The sequence below is a fragment of the Asparagus officinalis genome, chromosome 5, assembly GCF_001876935.1.
Source record: "Asparagus officinalis chromosome 5, Aspof.V1, whole genome shotgun sequence".
In the NCBI taxonomy this organism is placed as follows: Eukaryota; Viridiplantae; Streptophyta; class Magnoliopsida; order Asparagales; family Asparagaceae; genus Asparagus; species Asparagus officinalis.
Genome location: NC_033798.1, coordinates 120,655,109 through 120,674,604, shown reverse-complemented (window position 1 = coordinate 120,674,604; position 19,496 = coordinate 120,655,109). Strand labels below are relative to the sequence as shown.

At 35.4% G+C, this 19,496-nt stretch overlaps 2 protein-coding genes across 2 annotated transcripts in view; one reads left to right on the top strand and one right to left on the bottom strand.

Moving 5' to 3' along the window:
- LOC109840974 (GTP 3',8-cyclase, mitochondrial) lies at positions 290-11,665 on the bottom strand. Its single transcript, XM_020409816.1, has 8 exons — positions 11,218-11,665; positions 9,766-10,284; positions 9,592-9,690; positions 9,297-9,464; positions 8,991-9,182; positions 2,129-2,197; positions 1,790-1,874; positions 290-577 (listed from the first exon to the last, which is right to left on the bottom strand). The coding sequence occupies exons 1-7, from the start codon at positions 11,281-11,283 to the stop codon at positions 1,791-1,793; spliced, it is 1,197 nt and encodes a 398-aa protein (XP_020265405.1). The 5' UTR covers positions 11,284-11,665; the 3' UTR covers positions 290-577; position 1,790.
- The window catches only part of LOC109842499 (late embryogenesis abundant protein 46-like), a 1,892-nt gene continuing 962 nt past the window's right edge, over positions 18,567-19,496 (top strand). The window contains exon 1 of the mRNA XM_020411368.1: positions 18,567-18,575. Within this exon, the coding sequence (XP_020266957.1) occupies positions 18,567-18,575 (9 nt within the window). The remainder of the gene's footprint in view (positions 18,576-19,496) is intronic.

Here is a 19,496-nt window from a genome sequence, read left to right as displayed (position 1 = left end):
CCCTCTAAAGACAAGATACAAGAAACAATACATGTCCCTCTATGAACAGAAAAGAGCGATAATAATTACAGAAACATTATATATCTATATATACTTTCCTCTTCCAAAAGTCATCAGTAACATTACATAAGCCTCACTCGTGCATGAACACATATTTACAATACGACCCTCACTCAGACAACCAACGGTAATTTATATCATAAGCTTCACACGGGTATAAATGTAAAGTATGACATTAAGTGTTAGTAGTTATAACCACGACAATAAATCAGCATCGAGCCCAGCCAGGTGGAAACCAAGGAAGAAAGTATGCGAAAATTTTTCAGTAATAGAAACATGGAAATCAAGACAACACCAGATATGTATACGCCACATTCGCCACTATTACATGGGGTTTTAATATACATACCCCAATATTTGGTTCCTCTATATGAGACTAAATTTTTAGACAAACTTTAGGACACAACCTCAAAAAAAAAAAAGCATAATTCAGGACTATCGGAGCACTCTAGACCACATGCCAAAAGATGTGATTCCACGACGGACCGCTCCCTTGAGATGCTCAAATAATATGGACCTGAATTATTGGTGACATTTTATTAGTTTCAATCATCATCACAAAACGCTACTATTATTCAACGCTAGCAATTCATGCATTTTAAGTTTCAGCTAGGGTTTGGAGGTCAGTGCACATCTCTTAAAAGTTTCTACTCTCATGAATGATTTCAACAAATAAACATAAACGCACATATCATAACGCAACATAAAAGCATGAGTCTTATGAATACATTCATGTAGAACTATGAGCAAAACCATGTAGGTTACATTCATATGAATGCAAGTGATCGAAAACGAAACTGGCATCAACTTTTTAATACGCAAATGCACGCCTGTGAATACAAGTATGAATGTAAGACAAAGGAAATGAACGCAACATCAACTCTATAGGCAAATTTTCTATGCATTAAATGAAATAGTTATTATCGAAACATAGATCGTGTCTATAAATATGTATTTTACTGAGTTATTCCTGCTATGGAAACATATTTTTAAGCGTGAAGAATAGGCCTATGGTCCTATGCATGATATTGTTACCTTGCTATGCTTATAACATGAGATAGTTACTTTCATTAATAAAGGTGACGTGACTGCAGAGCACTGGGTATCCTAGAAGGAATCGTAAAATAATGAATAGACTTCATAGAATAACTGTATCCATTTATGAAGACTCGCATATAAACTAGTGTGAGGCTCCCAACTTATCCCATGAGAAACTAGTCATTAGATGACAAACCACAGGAAAATATGGTTTCCTTGTATGATCGTAAAGATGATGACCTTACTAGATGGTAGGAAATTTGTTGACAAGGAAACCACTGAGGAGAGATTTTCTATAATGTTTGCAAGCTTGTATTCAGTATATGATCAGCATTCAAATAGGTCATGTCCTATATGCATGTTCATAAGCCAATCTCTCATGTCCAACCGATGAGTCTAGTCATAACTAATACCTAGAAAAGCTAACACCTATTATTAGGCATACAAAGAAGTTCCATACTACCTTAGGTTCTATCAGTACTAGTGTGGTTGAAATCTGCAGTTAAAAAATCTCTGGAAAATGTAGTGTGGGATCTGCAAAGTCTAACATCTTTGCTAATCATTCAGCACTGATCATATTTTCATATATTTAGTAAGAAATGAAAAAACTTACATTTCTTTGTCATACAGGACTAGTGCAATGACTTATGAAAAGAGTACATGCTATGAAGAAACTAAATTCTGAGTTTACCTCAGCCACCAATATGTATCATTGGTCTATTTGTTGTTTTTGCAATATCAAACATCCCAGCATGTGCAGCTTTCTTCCTTTTAACCTAGATAAAATACAAACCACATTTGAGAAGATAGTATTGCTATACAACACAGTGAAAAATAATCCCACTCGCTGTGTCTTTGTTGATCATCAATTAACTAGGTGGTTATACATGCCACTGAGATTTCATATTCATATTGTAAAAAAGTAGCTAAGCGAGTACTACAAATAGACTAAGAGAATAAAGTTTAAGGAAGAAGACCCTAGCGGAAAATTTTCAAAAACAATGTAAAGAGCAAACATAATCAAGCATACCGCAGCACCAATTATCTCCTTCAATCCAAGATCATCAACACCAGCTCGAAGTGGATCTCTAAGGCTTACCTGTAAAAGTTCCAAAGTGCGAAATCATCTTTTACTTTACCAGAGAGAGGAAAAAGGCTAAGATAAATATCAGAACGCCAAAACATAGGCAATAAATTAGATAAAAGGCAAAGCAACCTAGGAATAATCAACCACATACCTTCAAAATATACACATACAATGAAAGTAAACTGAAAAAAAAAGCAGCAATTTGTAGCAATGTAATATTAATGATAAACAAGAACCAGAATTTATCGTAGCCTTCATAATTGTCCTAAGTAATATGCCCAACAGCGCTCATATGTTTCCAGCATGTTAGATTTAGTCTATTGGGTATTGGGTTAATGGGCTGTGACCCGTTAACCATACCCATATTTGTATGCCTATATATATACATCCCTAACTATCTTAATATTTGAATTGAATTGGGGTTTTGCTCTTTTAAACATGGTATCAGAGTGAGGCTTTCGAAACCCTAAAGGACGAGAGGACCGCCCACCATCATCAACTGCTTCGTCATCGCCGTCCTCTCCTCTGCCCTTTGTTCTCGTCGTCGCAGTCCTCTCCTTTGCTAGATCTGTTCAGATCTGACGACTTCATCCAGATCTCTCCGGCGAACCTCTAGCCGTCCTCTCCTTTGTCTTCGTCGTCGTTGCTCTCTCCTCAAGCCGCACGACCTTCTCTCCGTTAGATCCACGCTATCTCTTCTTGCGTTTGGTGAGAGAGAGAGGAGATCCAGAGAAGACAAACTGTCCTTTTTTTTTAAGGCTGACTGCCTTTTGTTTCCTATATATAAAAAAAATCAAAAAGAAAGAGAGTTCAGAAAGGGCGGACAGAGGATTCTTGAGATTCTTTCTGCTTATGTGTTAATCTCAAATGATTCATTGATTAAAACCCTTCTCTTTTGCTACTACTGAGTATCCTGTGACAATGTCTTCTGATATCTCCTCTGCTGTTACTACTGTCACTACTACTACTGAGATTTCTGCACCCAAGGTGGTCTTGGGAACCACTGTAAAGTTAAATGGCACAAACTATCTTCTTTGGGCACAGGCCTTTCGCATTTTCATTGGCGCTCAGAACAAATTGAATCATCTTCTGGCCTCTCCGCCCCTCACCACAGATCCCACCTACAGTTCATGGCTCTCGTCTGATTGTTGTGTTATGACTTGGCTTCTCAATAGTATGGAAGCACAAATCAGTAGCAGTGTTATGTTCTTAACCACTGCGAAGGAAATGTGGGACAACCTGAAGATTATGTACGGAAATGAGAAGAATGTTTCCAGTGTATTTGAGATCTATGAGCGCCTGTTTGCTCTAAAACAGGGAGATAAATCAGTTCCTGAGTTCTTTGGTGAGTTAAAGGGACTGATAGACGAACTAGAGATGCATCAACCTGCAGTAGCTGATGCAGCGACGCTGTTAAGATATCGTCGCGACCTGGCAGTGTCCAAGTTTCTTTCTGGATTGCACCCTACCTTACAGTCCCAGGTGATGGGACAGATATTGGGTGGAGATATCATTCCCTCACTGACTGCTACATTCTCTAGAGTCATGCAGGTCTCTACTGGTGTTACTTCTACTACTGCACCGTCTCCACCTTCAGTGGATCAGTCTGCCATGTTCTCCGGTCGAGGCAGAGGCCGCGGTCGTGATCGTGGCCGTGATTCAGGGGGAAGACGTAGCTCCTTTGGTGGAAGACATGGTGATTCTGTTAGGGGCTCACGTCAGTGTGGTCATTGTGGGAGGACCAATCATATTTCTGAGAAGTGCTGGGAGAAGTTTGGTCGTCCTCAGTGGGCCCAGGTGGCTAACGCCGAATCGACTCGCTTGTCTACTTTTGCTACTACTTCTGGTGGTCCAGCTGCTACTGCTACTACTGTTCAGATCTCTCAGGCAGATTATGAGAGGTTACGTCAGCTCGAGCTCTCTCAGAACAGTCATTCTGCTACTCATGCATCCTCTTCAGGTATGGATGCTTACATAGCTTCTCCTTACAAACCCTGGGTACTAGATTCTGGAGCCTCATCTCATATGACAGGTATAAAGGATCATTTTGTATCTTTACATCTTTCTGATAAGTTTCCCTCTATCCGTATTGCTGATGGTACACTTTCTTCAGTTCATGATGATGGCGTTGTTCACGCTACTTCCTCTTTGAAACTCACTGATGTGTTATATGTTCCTAAATTCCCTGTTAGCTTATTATCCATTAGCAAGTTTACAAAACACAATAATTGTAAAGTTACCTTCTTTCCATCTTATTGTATTTTTCAGGACCTAGCAACTGGGACGACGATTGGTTCGGGGCATGAGAGAGGAGGTATGTACTATTTGGACGACAGTGTGCCAGATGCTGGTCTTGTTGCATCACAGTCTGACTCTACCTTACTGTGGCACTGGCGTTTGGGTCATCCTTCTCTGCAGAAGCTTAGATCGGTAGTTTCTGTTCAGCCTTCTGTTTCTTCTTTAGGTTGTGAGTCGTGTGAACTGGGTAAGCACCATCGTGCTACTTTTCAGAGTCGTGTCGATAAACGCAGTAGCTTTGCGTTTGAGTTAGTTCATTCTGATGTCTGGGGTCCTTATCGTGTTCCCTCTGTGAAGGGTTTTCGATATTTCATTGTCTTTATTGATGATTTCTCTCGCATGACTTGGTTATATTTGTTAAAAGAGAGGTCTGAGGTCTCACATGTTATTGAACTTTTTTTTAATGAAATAAAAACCCAGTTCTCTACTTCTGTTCGTATTCTTCGTACTGATAATGCTTTGGAATATATGAAAAATGACGTTTTAAAATTTTGTGCACTTAATGGTATTATTCATCAGACTTCATGCTCTCACACTTCACAACAAAATGGAGTTGCTGAGAGGAAGCATCGACATGTTCTAGATGTTGCTAGAACACTGATGATACATATGAATATTCCTAAGTATTTATGGTCTGATGCTGTTCTCACTGCCTGTTATTTGATTAATCGCATGCCTTCCTCTGTTCTTGATGGTTTAATACCGTTCAATTGTCTTTATCCTGATAGAAAACAATTTTCCATGATTCCTCGCGTCTTTGGTTGTACGTGTTTTGTTCAGGATTTGACACCTGGTTTGGATAAATTGTCTTCTAGATCCATTAAGTGTGTTTTTGTTGGATACTCACGTACTCAAAAAGGGTATAGGTGCTATCATCCGCCAACCAGAAAATATTATGTGTCTGCTGATGTTACCTTTTTTGAGTCTATCCCATATTTTCCATCTGATTCCACTACTGTTGTCTGTCCACAGGTACCACTACCTTCTTATGCTCCTACTACTATTCCATTATCTGCTCCTGTGACTCCTGCATCGAAGCCTCTACTGACATACTCTCGTCGTCCTAAAGTACATGCACCTGCCTCTGCTCCTGCTGACTCTTCATCTCCAGCTGCAGGTCCATCTCATGTTGAGACTTCTATCTCTTCTGACTTGGATGTTCCTATTGCTCTTCGAAAAGGTAAACGGTCTTGTCCGAAATATCCTATATCTCTTTTTGTCTCTTATGACCGTCTCACCCCATTCTTTCGTCAGTTTGCTTTGTCTTTGTTCACTGTATCTATACCCAGGTCACATGAGGAAGCTATGTTAGTACCAGCCTGGAAGCAGGCTATGGATGAGGAGATGAATGCACTGCTTTCTAGAGGGACTTGGGACTTGGTCTCTCTTCCTACTGGAGCGACTGTGGTTGGTTGCAGATGGGTGTATACCTTGAAATATCGCTCCGATGGGTCTGTTGATCGATATAAAGCTCGCCTGGTTGCTAAAGGTTATACACAGACACATGACATTGACTATTTTGAGACTTTTTCTCCTGTTGCGCGTCTCAACTCCATCAGAATTATTTTCTCTTTGGCTGTTAATATGGATTGGACGATGCACCAACTAGATGTGAAGAATGTTTTCCTTTATGGTGATTTGGACGAGGAGGTCTATATGGAGCAACCTCCTGGGTATGTTGCTCAGGGGGAGAATCTTGTCTGCAGACTGAGGAAGGTCATCTATGGGTTAAAACAGAGTCCTCGAGCTTGGTTTGATAAGTTCAGCAAGGTTATTTCTAGTGTTGGTTTCCAACGCTGCCAGTCTGATCACTCTGTCTTTCTTCGACGCACAATAACTGATTTGGTTATTTTAGCCGTATATGTTGATGATATTCTGCTGACTGGGAGTGACTCTGTTGCCTTAGCAGAGACTAAGGAGTATCTAAACCGTCATTTTGTCACTAAGGACATGGGAAAGCCCAAGTATTTTCTTGGGATTGAAGTTGCATATCAAAAGCATGGCATATTATTATCCCAAAGAAAATATGTGCTAGATTTATTAGAAGAAGCAGGTCTCTTAGGATGCAAACCTGTAAGTACTCCAATGGAGGCAAATGTTGATTTGTGGCGTGATGATACCTCTCTACTAGATGATGCTGGACGATACAGGAGACTGATTGGGAAGCTAATCTATTTGACAGTTACCAGACCTGATATTACCTTTGCAGTAGGTGTATTGAGCAGGTTTATGCACAAACCTAGAGAGGTTCATTGGACAGCTGCTCTGAAGATTTTGGCATATGTGAAGAGTTGTCCTGGTAAGGGATTACTATATAAGAAGCATGGGCATACTCACATTTCTGCTTTCTCTGATGCTGGCTATGCAGGAGACATGGGAGACCGAAAGTCAACCTCAGGATTCTGTATTTTTATTGGAGGTAATCTTGTGACTTGGAGAAGCAAGAAACAAGATGTAGTATCACGATCTAGTGCAGAGGCCGAATATAGAGCAATGGCTCACACTGCTTGTGAGATGATTTGGCTACGAAAGTTTATGACAGAACTTGGTTTTGCTCAGTCTGGATCCATGCCTATGCATTGTGACAACCAATCTGCTATTTACATTGCACAAAATCCGGTGTTTCATGAGAGGACAAAACATATTGAAGTTGACTGCAACTTTGTCAGAGATGCTTGGGAGAAGAAGATAGTGTCTCTCATATTCACTCCATCCTCACAACAACTTGCTGATATTCTTACCAAGGCTACTTCTTCAAAGGTGTTCTCTACTATATGTGACAAGCTGGGCATGGTGGATATCTATGCTCCAGCTTGAGGGGGAGTGTTAGATTTAGTCTATTGGGTATTGGGTTAATGGGCTGTGACCCGTTAACCATACCCATATTTGTATGCCTATATATATACATCCCTAACTATCTTAATATTTGAATTGAATTGGGGTTTTGCTCTTTTAAACACAGCATATACTTGGAAGTTTTTTCTTCCCCCTCCCACAGGGAAATTGCAACTACCTAATTAGTCTTGCAACTTTCATGCACAATAAAGACCTTCCTGATTCCAACTAGTGGTCTACCATATAACATTACCCTTCTAATAATTGTATCTCATTCATAAGGAGATATCAGCACATATATTGCAAGATATGAAACTAAAGGATGGGTTAATTGCATCTAGGAAGGCAATAGATCAGAGTAGGAGGATGAGAGAACTGATATACACATTATATTGGTAACATGTACAAAATGTATAATATAGTACATTTATAGCGTGATATATTTATAAGGACAACACACCACTGCATCAGCATTAGCAGAATAAAATAATAGTACAATTTTATTTTTAACATGTATGGAGGCTGATTGTAATCATCAAAAGATACACGTCCATTCATGCACTAGTAATAGTACACATGGACGAAGTATACGATATAGTACATTTACAATATCCTAAATCATAGAGTCAACGAACCAGTATTAGCAGAATGAAAGAATACAAGTACGATCCATGATTCTTTTTCAGTTTTCCTAGAGCATTTTAGATGATTATGATAGGTTCACGAGTTGACTTATTTATAACTTTTTCTGCAATAAATTAAGAAAATGTCGGTTGATGGTCAGTCAAGGTCACAAAATCCTTTAAAATCTTCCACGTCCTCAAGAATATGGAACTTATCCTTCATGAAATCTTCCCAATATGGTTATAGTCATAGCCAAACCATTTCTGCATAAAGGCTTAAATGAAGAATAAAAGCTCACTCGTGGCTGTCATGTAAGAAATATTAAATTTGGAAGTTAAATTCTACCAGCAAGTTACGCTTTCTGTACATAGGCCATTGTGCTGCTTAACCTTCCCAATTATCCTTGTCAAAGTATTTACTCCTCCCTAAATATGTAAAGTGAAGACTTAGAACTAATGATACTGTTGGTTTCGTCCTACTTGGTTAAAGTTGAAGTTTAGTAACGTATATCCATATCCAAATATTAATCGACTTAAAGATGGGTGTATCCGTTTATAACAACACCATTCTAAGCTTATTGAAAATTACTTGTTGGATACAATAGTATTAGATGATGCTGCCCATGCTAGATGAAGATCCTTGCTCTGCTGCTGTTGTGATCACTGATGCAAACTAGATAGAACATTCCTAATTGTCGCAACATGTATTATACGTCAATATGCGAAACATTTATTGCACTTGAGGAGCTCAGGAGAAGAATATATTCAGTTTATATAGAGGTCCACGGTGAAAGATAATATAAAGTATCATTTTGACAATCAAGGAAGTTGTAAAAAAAACGTTTCGAGAAATTCATCAATAGTTGCTATCCAATATCAGCATTCTCAATAGTTATCAACCCTATCAGAAGTTGCAGAAAAGGGAACTATCGTTTTTATTTCGAACAAGAGAATACAACCAATGTATAAAAGAAATTAAATCCTGATAGGTATTACAGATTCATTTTCAAAAGACAAACAAAATAATAAATGCTTGGAAGGATACATACCTCTGATGGACCAAAGAGACAGACTTTGAAGTTCCCATCAGCAAGAATCCGCAATCTATTACAACCAGCACAGAAATGCTCAGTCATTGATGTGATGAAGGACACAGTTCCACAATGTCCATCTATCATGAAATTCTTGGCAGTCTCTGTAGATTTATCACGAATCCTCTCAACATGACCAAACCGCTGTCTCTGTTCCGTACACATAAAAACAACTGAAGTTTAATATAATCAGAAGTATGCATACCAACGAACACACACATATGTTCATAAGAATTATGTGCATCAGTAAGAGTTCTACCTTACCACTCTATCCAACATCTCCGCATAAGGAACTAGCTTTTTAACATTCCATACATTTCCATCAAATGGCATAAACTCAATAAACCGGACATTTATTGGCTTGTCCTTGGTCAACTCTACAAAGTCACAAATCTCGTCATCATTTACCCCACGCATCACAACACAGTTAACCTGCCAACAGAACAGTCACATGAAATGATTGCTGCTAGTGACTAGAAAAAATCAAAAGACAAAAGTAAACAACAAGAAATGCAGAATATACATTTTCATGCAACTAAAAACAAAAAAATCCACCTACTTTAACAGGATTGAACCCAAGCTCAACAGCCTTGTTGATCGACTCCAATACCCTCTCATACCCTTTACGCCTTGTCATCAGTTCAAACTTCGCTGGAACCTTTCTTACCAAGAACTATCCCATTGGTGGTCATAGCCAGCGTCTTCAATCCCTTCAGATTAGAAAGATGTAAACAAATATCTTCAATATCTTTCCTAATAGTCGAAGTTTCTTACCAAGAACTATCCCATTGGTGGTCATAGCCAGCGTCTTCAATCCCTTCAGATTAGAAAGATGTAAACAAATATCTTCAATATCTTTCCTAATAGTCGGCTCTCCTCCAGTCAACCGGATCTTGTCAACCCCGGAGCTGACAAAAAGATTTGCTAACCGAACGATTTCGCCACGAGAAAGCAGCTGAGAGTTAGGAGTGAGTTCCACACCATCGGCTGGCATGCAATACTGACACCTAAGGTTGCAGCGCTCGGTCAAGGAGATCCTCAAGTATGTATGGAGCCTCCCAAATGAATCCACTAGCATATCAGATGTGGGATTCTCTTGTGTCCGTGCTTCAGGCAAACTTGCACATGAAGTTGTGTATGTTCTAGAGCCTGAGGAGCTGGGATGGTCACCACAAAGGCTATAACAATCGATGCTTCTAGTAGAGGAAGTAGAGTTGGTTATGCAACTAAACATAAACCCACTTGTCTCGACCTGTTTGAGAAACCCAAGAAACACATTTGATGTTTAAACTCTTTATAATAGTAACTAGTGCAAGAAAATGCAAGAGTGTGAAACATGTAAACATCAACCTTGTCCGTAAGGCAGAATTTTCCATATAAGTAAATTAAACAGCTATATAAACCTGATTATGATGATCTTATTATGACATAAAAGCTTGCACTTTCCCCTAATTTAAAATTCTTCCTGACATAGTATCAAGGAAAAACATGGATTTTAATCAATCCTGCCAAATATGTTGTTTAACCAAAAAAGTTAACTACATATCTGCACTTCGCATATTGGGCAGACTAGACCAAGTATCAAATAGCTGATAGGCTCTTTGGCTCTCATGAAAAGTCCGTCAATTGGACTAAGATGGTAGAAAGTTATAGGCAAAACTTAATTAATGTTAATACAAACAAAATGTACAGCTCGATTACTGAGACTCGAGGTAACTAAAGATACTACATATCGACAAACACTTCATAAAAGGAAATCTTACCCTTTGAAAACACAATGGGTGCCCATGAAAAGAAAATTAAGAGAGAGTTTGTTTAATAGCGCACCTAGTTAGCAATGCTGTTTCTTCCATCACAATATAATGATGTGACTCAAAATACACAGGTTCAACTCAATTTTGTAAATATCCAGTCGAAGGTACGATCTTTGGGAAAAATTAATACAATTGTGATCAAATAAATAGTAACTGCTCAGAATTCTATGTTCTCCACAGATAAACTATGAATCTACCAATCAACCGATAGAGGCAAAAACAGGCAATCAAAACCCTAAGATGTCATTCCCCGGAAAGACACATAAATGTCCAATTTAAAGAGATACCAGCTATTTAAAGACAAAACTTTTAACACGCAAAAGCAAATTGAATTCACAAATATCAAAATGCAAATAATTGTTGAAAATTACCGTTCTGTTCAATCTCTGGGATCCCAAACTCCGCTTGACAAGCGCCGATACACATCTAGGTATCATCCTTTTAGACCCAGGAAAAAAAAAGAAAATCAAAGAAATTAGAGCAAAAGAGAAGGCGGGGGGGCGAAATTTGGGATGATTTTTCTTTCAATTTTTTTGGTACTGAGACTGAAAATGGAGAATCTTTGAAGCTGAGAAAGAAGCTGGTGGATACTTATCTGGAATTTTTATCTAATTCTTTTTAAAGTAGGGGAGTAGGCAGGAGATGTTCTGAAATTGGAGGACTTGGTCTGAATTTTCCTTTTTTTAAATTTTGGGGTCTCTTTCGAATACACCGCGTACAGAAAAGGATGCGGCGGTTAAGACAAGACGAAGGGCAAAATTGTTTTTTCTTCTTTTTTTTGGGTTCGACGACCGAAGGAACTTCTGCACTCGTCAAAACTTGCGGCGGTGGCTGGGGAGCACCCTCAAGCATGGCTCAGATATCCTAGAAAATTAAATAGCCGATAGATTTAATAGTTTTAAAATAAAAAATTTATAAAATTTGATTAGGAAAAAAAATGAACATCTAATGCTAAAATATATTTATTCCTTAACGATAATTATATTATATTTCATTACATAATAATATAAGAGATATTTAGTCTTTATATCGTATAGAACTTTTATTCGAAAATCAAATACAAAGCAATGTAAATTATCCAAGTATGAAATACAAAAGATGGTATTTTAGTTCCGTTCTACTTTAATAGTTTTTATGCTTCAGTTAGCAATTTGAGGAAAAAAAGGAATAATAGCTGGATATGGGATATTAAGTTCAAGAGGCAATTGACAGGAAGTTTGGTTTTTCAGTTTTTGAATTTACTGAATCTCATCAAGGATACAAATTTTGTTCAAAAAGAAGACAGCATAATTTGGTTGTGGGAAACAAATGGTATTTTTTTCTGTTAAATCTTTCTATCAATTTCTTATTGATGGAGGTTTACGTTTTGATTGTGCAGATATCTGGAAGCTTTCCATTCCTTTAAAAGTGAAAATTATGGTTTGGCTAGCTTTAAGACAGAGTTTAAATACAAAAGATATTTTGACTAAAAAAAGAATTCAGTTGGAGCTGAATTGTGGTTTGTGTTCTAAAGTTGAAGAGAGTCATACTCATTTGTTTATTGAATGTGAGTTTGTATTCTCACTTTGGAAATCTATTCAGTTCAAATTAAAGATTGGGAAAGACTTCAAAATGAAATCCTTAAAAGAAGTTTGGCTTAATTGGACTGCTGGGGGAAATAAGGAATGCAAGATGAAAAGAGACGTTCTCTTTTGTGCTCTTCTTTGGTGCATATGGCAGGAGCGCAATGATAGACTCTTTTCTAACAAGAAGAAGAGAGCGTTGGAGATTTTGAATAAGATTATGATTTTTTCTACATTTTGGCTAGATTCTACAATCTCAGTTAGAGCGGCCAGATTGTTAGCAAGAAGAAAGAAGAAGAATGAGAGACTGGGGGTGATTCAGCCAGCTGGAGCTGCAGGGGAGGAGAACAGTATCGTGATTCAACTGGATTAACCTCAATCTTCAGTGCTTTAGTTTATATGGTGATGAGTAAGATTGTTGTTGGATATGATACTTCTTTTGTGGTAGTTAAGCTTTCTTTTGGGAGTTTTAATCTTTGTACAAAAGGGTTTTGGTGCTTTTGTATTTTCAGTTGACTTTTTGTGCACATTTTTTGGTTGGGAAATGTGCATTTTATATGTAACAACCAGTTATATTTAGCTGGCTGGATTACTATATAGTAATCCATCCTTTTTCTCAAAAAATAGTTTTTGCTCACTTTTGTCTCTAAAGTTTAACATTACGCTTATTTTTTTCTTTGATGTTTGTTTGAATGGGCTACACCGAATTTAAACTTTCATGTTGATAATTAAATTGATAGGAAACAAATATAATCTGAAGGCAATTTAAATTTTCATATTATTTGGACTGACATGAAACCAAGCTTTACTCGAGAAAGTACAGTGTTACAAAAGTAAAAAATATTAAAATAGTGTTATACAAAAATGTGATTATTTAAAACCAATAAGACAAGATGATTGATTAAAAGTATGCTAAAATGATACAAAAGAGAATATAAAATTTGTTTCTAATCATTGATAGACTTCATAAAAAATTATAAACTAAAAATTAATGCTAACTCTAATATACTTTTACATAATAAAAGCATCAACATGAGCATATAAAAGTACTAAAAAAGTTCATGAAAATCCATTCTAAAGATCCCTAATTTCACTCAAAATAATTAAACTATTCTATAATATATTCAAAAAAGATTGTCATTTATTCATTCCGGTGTATTTTTTATTGAGCTCTGATCAATCCTTCTTCATCTTTATCTTTTTCCTAAGTAATTCTGGAATAATGTCTTCATCATCCACATCGATTATGACATCAAACTAGAGTTAAGTTTTTTGTGCTGTTATTTTTATGGGCCTGTTAATCTTTCATCTTCTTGTTTAACTCCACAAAGAAGTTGAATGTATTTCTAATATTCAACACAAACTTCTTGAAATATAGACTTTGATTTTTCTCTACAGTGTTAATTTCATATATATGAAATTCTTTGTGGTCCTAATTTATTACTTAAATAAGATTAGGAATTATCTTTTTTCCTACACTGAATTCTTCTGATGTGCATCCAATAAGGATTCTGTTATGTTAAAAATGTTATATTTTCTCGATCCCTATCATTTTTCACAAGGATTTGAACTAAATACTTATATTTTTCATTGTCAATTAGCCTTAGATTATAATATGAATATTTAATTTCTTTAACATTTGAAGAACAAATTATGAAATTTATGAATACTTACTAAATTTTGTATATCTTCCATAGAGAATTCTTTTTTAATTGGGATAAAGTTGTTAAATTATTCCTCAGTGAAACTCAGTCGGTACTTCTTTCATAGATATACCTTATGTTAATGTCAATTCAACTAATTCATGAACATTTTTTGAATTTTAGATTTATTTCCTTCTCTTTCTCATTTAAAATGGAAATATCTTGATTCTTTTGAAGGATATTTCTAAACATTCTGTTAGTTTCTATGTACATAATTCTTCGTATTCTTTTACCCTATAAATATTATTAACATCAGAGATTATTATTTCTAAATTATAATCAATTAATGCTAAGCTATTATAGTCTTTTATTAGTTTTATGGATTTAATCATATCATACTCCTTTTAAATGCACAAGCTTAGGAAGTACTTTTCATGGTCAATATTACTCTTTACTATTTTAAATATTTTATTTAAATCTTAATATATTCTAATCATTATTACATCATATCCTAATCCCACGTGAACTATCTATAAATCAACAATTTAAAAAGTAATATTAATAAAATAAATAAAACAACTTTATATTATTAGTTTATTAAGGTAAAGGAATTATACGTAGGTAACATACTATAATATATGAAATATTACAACAAAACCAATAAAGTTTTAAAATTACACGAAAATATCCTTAAAAGTTCAAAATTATTAAAAACATCCTCATATTTCAAAGTTAAAACAACAAACTGTTGGCCTTCTTGTTTTGATGGTGATTTACAAACAATTTACATCTAATATTATTTGTCTAGTATTTATGTTTTATATTTATTCTAGACAAATAATATGTTGGAGGATGGATGGAATAACGCTTCAACGATAATATCAAATGGAGGTTGGCGGAATTGTGGAGTGAAGCTTATGCAATTTAAGTTTAAGATCCAAGTTCAGCTTCATCCGCATAGTGTACCAAGTCAAGCTTATTGAAGATCAAGATCAAGCTTGGGTAATTTAGTTTAGGTTTTTATATTATGTGTGTTAGTACTCTAAGCTCAATCATACACACACACTTACTATGGTTCTTATGTATATATATATATATATACTATATACATAATATATTATATTATAGGATATATATATATATATATATAATTATATAATATAAGTATATTAATTATATATATATAAGTTATATAATATATATATATAATATATATATATAGTATATTATATATATATAAATACACACTTACCACAAAAAAGTTTCAAATAAAGCCTATATAAAAAATTAGACGGTCAGCGGTAATATTGTTTAATTCATAGATAATGAACAATATATATTCACTATACATACTCATATGTTTTCATATTCTATGTATTTGTAAAAATATGTATATTGCATTGTTTATAGACTCATAACAATAGTTTATATCTTTTATCAAGTCTATACAATCATTTCATAAGGTTTCAAAATGTTGTTTAAGCTAAAATGTCAAAACTCATATGTTCACATTTTCATGTTTTGGACTATTTTGCAAAATGATGATATTTTACATTTAGGAAGTCCTTTTTGCAAACCAGTCTTTATAGCATGTTTATTATCATGTTTACAATCATTCCTCAAAGTTTTACATTTTTCTGAATTTATTTGATATTTTTAAACAGTGTTTTAAAATCAGCAAACTGTTTTTAAACCTGTCAATTTCATATATCAGTTCACGGTCGATCGCCACGGTCGACCACGCTTTTGTTTTTAGCCTGTGGAGCCAACAGAAACTTTCACGGTCGACCGCCATGGTCGACCGTCGGTCGCCCGCCAAAGTATCTGAAAGTTTTCTGAGTTTCAAAGCTGGCTCGTGGTCGACCGCGAGTTTTCCACAGTCGACCGTCGTTCGCTCCAACGGCTATTTTGTACAGAATCTGATTTTCGATTCTGTTGGTTTTTTTGTCTTTTTCTTTGTGGTTTTTGCTGTTGTTTCTCTTCCTATATAAACCCTCAAACCCTCTTCTATCTAAGCAACCCAATGGATAGTTTTAAAGATTTTTAAAAGAGTTTTGAAAAGGGTTTTAGTTGGGTTCAAAGTCTGTTTGGTTTGTGAAGATTGTTTTACAAGTAGAGAAGATCATCTACAGTGTTTGAACTTCATTTTAATCCTCCTCTCCAACTTGATTTTCAGAGAAGAATTCCTAAACTCTATTTCTAGCTATTTATTGGTTTGTTCATAATTTCTATATGCTAGATTTTAATTGAGTTTAGTTGTTTGATTTTCCCATTACTTACATACATAACCATTGAGCTTATTGTATTTACATTCATAGTATAATTAGGTTGTGGGTTTGTGTAACTTAGAGAGTGAGCTTATAATTCGTTCTCATCCATTATAGAGAGCAAACACTCTGTATTGAGCCTATCTTGTGAGATCACTTTGTAATACACTTGTACATCGAGAGGAGTGTGCGGTGAGAGTTGGGGATCGTCCCAAGAGGAGTGTCGTCGGTTGACGAACCTAGGGAGAGGTTGTAACCGAGCACTTGAGGGAGACACGGCTAGGTCTAACACTTGTGAGGGTGTAGAGTGGGTTTGCAAGAGTGTGAGTTGTAGAGTTTTCGGTTAGCTAGAAAACCGAGTGTGTAGAAGTTCCGGCTTCCAAACCGGATTGTGATAGTGGATTTCTCCCCGTGAGTGGGGAGCAAAAACGTAGGACGGAAGGTCCGAACTCCGTGATCATTTGAGTGTGTTTGAGTTTGTCATTGGCGCATTTGCTTATGCATTTATCTTATATCGCCAATTGCCTTTACTCTTGTATATTTTACCCTATCACATTTGTAGTTTGATTATATCACCCTTGTGTTAGTTTATATATCCTTGCATATATTTTTTATCATATAGGATATATCTCATTGTTCATATTACTTGTCCTAGCTTACATATCATGTTGTATTTCATACTTGCTAGGATAACTTGTTAATTAATTTTAATTGGTATATAATCGGATTAGATTAGCATAAGACTCTAATCACCCCCTAGAGGGGGGGTCTAACACAAACATGAAATTAAGAAACTAACAGCAACCTACGAAGACTTTAACCTACAAAGAATTTAAAATTTGTAGTCAACAACCTCATCATCAATAAAATTATAGAAACAACCTCAAAAGTTTATATTACAAACAAACACCCTCAAATTCTAAAATTTCAAAACATGCAAACAACATAGATCAATTCAATGAATTACCATGATGTACTTGAAAATTTCTTATGTTTTAAAACTTTATAAAAAAACATGAAATCAATAAACTAACAACAACCTATGAAGAATTTAAAATTTACAATTTACACCCTCAATATCTCAAAATTATAGAAACACCCTCAAAGTTTAAATTACAAAAAAACACCCTAAAATTCTAAAATTTTTATACTTATAAATGGCATAGATGAATTCAAGGAGTTACCATCAAGCATCTAAAAATTCAAAATTTGCTAAAATTAACCTCAAAATTATAAAAATTACAAAAGGAACTCCTTCGAAAGTTAACAATCACAAAAAACTCTAAAATTTTAAAATTTATAACAAGTACACATCAAATATGGAAATTATTGGCTACCAACTGAAATCTAAATTTTTCAAAAAATAACCAAAGTTTTAATAATTGTAAAAAACACCCTCAAAATTTTAGAGTTGTAAGAAATATCCTGACATTTAAAATTATCACCAACACATGAAATATAAAAGTTACAACTACCAAACTTAAAGGTAAAATTTTTAAAAAACACTCTCAAATTTTTAAAAATTCTAAATCACATCCTTAAAGTTCAAAACCACAAAAAGGGCTGGAAGCTAAAACGTAATTGTTTTTGGTTTTATATATATATATATATTTATTATATTATATTATAGTATATATACTATAATTATATATATAGACGAGAGAGAGGAGAGAGAGAGACTATGTCAACTTAAGTGGATCGCCCTACTAAGTTTGCTTTAGTCAATTGATGATCATGTTAATTGAGGCTACATATGTGAATGATCGCACTTCCGGGTTGATTTACTATTCTAAAATCCCGCCAAACACAAATCGGAACCCAATATTTTAGGGTGACCGGCGTCGTGGTTTGACCCTGGTCATTCACAATCGTATCCATTTAAGCGGTTTGCGAATGAATATAAACTTTTTACATAGTGCTTGAGCGGAGGGTCAAACCATGATGGGTTCAGCCGGTTGAAATTTGATGTGTTGGGTGTTTTAGGGAACTATGTATACGCATTTCAATCAGAAGGAATTCATCCCATGTAGGGGCTCAACTCAGGATCATCAGTATGATTAAGAAATTAGTGGAGTCGTTCCATTTTAAGTTTGGACAGTAAGTTTCTCTCTCTCTTGCTCTCTGGCTCTCTCTCTATATATATATATATATATAAATATTAATAATATTAATTATATATTTATATATATATTATATATTATTAATTTAGCGTTTAACTCTTACCTATTCTAAAAATTGTAGTGCTAAGATGATGTTGGTAAAAAAACAATAAGAATTGACTAAAAACATCCAGTCAAGGATAAAAATTTAAAAAAATATATGATAACTTAAAAATTATTGTCACCATATAAATTAAAATGACTACATATAATTTTACTAAGAAATTGGAGCAACAAAAATACATAAGTATCAGTACTCAAAGGCAGCAAAAATCTGAATGCTCTCTCATGCTAATATCTAGATTGCCCAACCAAGAGAGCCCAAAACCAGCCATTGGATCCAAGAAGTAGGCTCAAAGCCCACTACAGGATATACGTAACTTGGAAATAAAAATCACTACTTTTATTCCATTATGAGAAATGGACTGAAAGCCTGAGAGCAATTAATTTCTGATAAATAAACAACACTTAATTTCCAGAGTACTAAAGTATAGGTAGGTCACATTATAATACTAATTTTAATCCCAGAGCTAATTTTCTGATAATAAATAAACAAAAATTCTAAAAGTACTTAACTTCCACCTTTAGTATTCTCCAGTGCAATTCCTATCCTTCGGCGGACATCAAATTCTATCCTTTGGCGGACATCAAATTCCGTACGATCTCTCGCGTTGGATCAGGATAACCCGCTACACGAGTCGATCATGCAGAGCATTCGCTTGTCACGTGCCGACTCTCAAGCAAAATAGAAGCCGCTTCGTCTATTCACAACCGTTTAGCTCTTGCCACGCGTCCGCGTTACATGCGTCCGGGTCCTCAATCAAGCCACGCGTCGACGAACCCCCCCACCTGCGTCGCTTACATAAATAAATCCCCAATCCAATCGTCAATCATCAATCAATTAATCAAACCAAATTATTTAGGAATCTCAAAAGGAGAAGACCGAGAGAGAGAGAGAGAGAGATTTGAAGGATGCAAGCAGCAAAGAATGCCGCCGCCTCCGCAAAAGAAGCGGCAGC

What these genes read in the sequence shown, in the direction of transcription:
- LOC109840974 (XM_020409816.1), bottom strand. Translation starts at nt 11,283, where the DNA reads ATGATACCTAGATGTGTATCGGCGCTTGTCAAGCGGAGTTTGGGATCC. An exon ending in CGGAGATGTTGGATAGAGTG is followed by an intron (nt 9,183 to 9,296) that starts GTAAGGTAGAAC and finishes TGTACGGAACAG; the next exon opens with AGACAGCGGTTTGGTCATGT. An exon ending in GTCTCTTTGGTCCATCAGAG is followed by an intron (nt 2,198 to 8,990) that starts GTATGTATCCTT and finishes GAACTTTTACAG; the next exon opens with GTAAGCCTTAGAGATCCACT.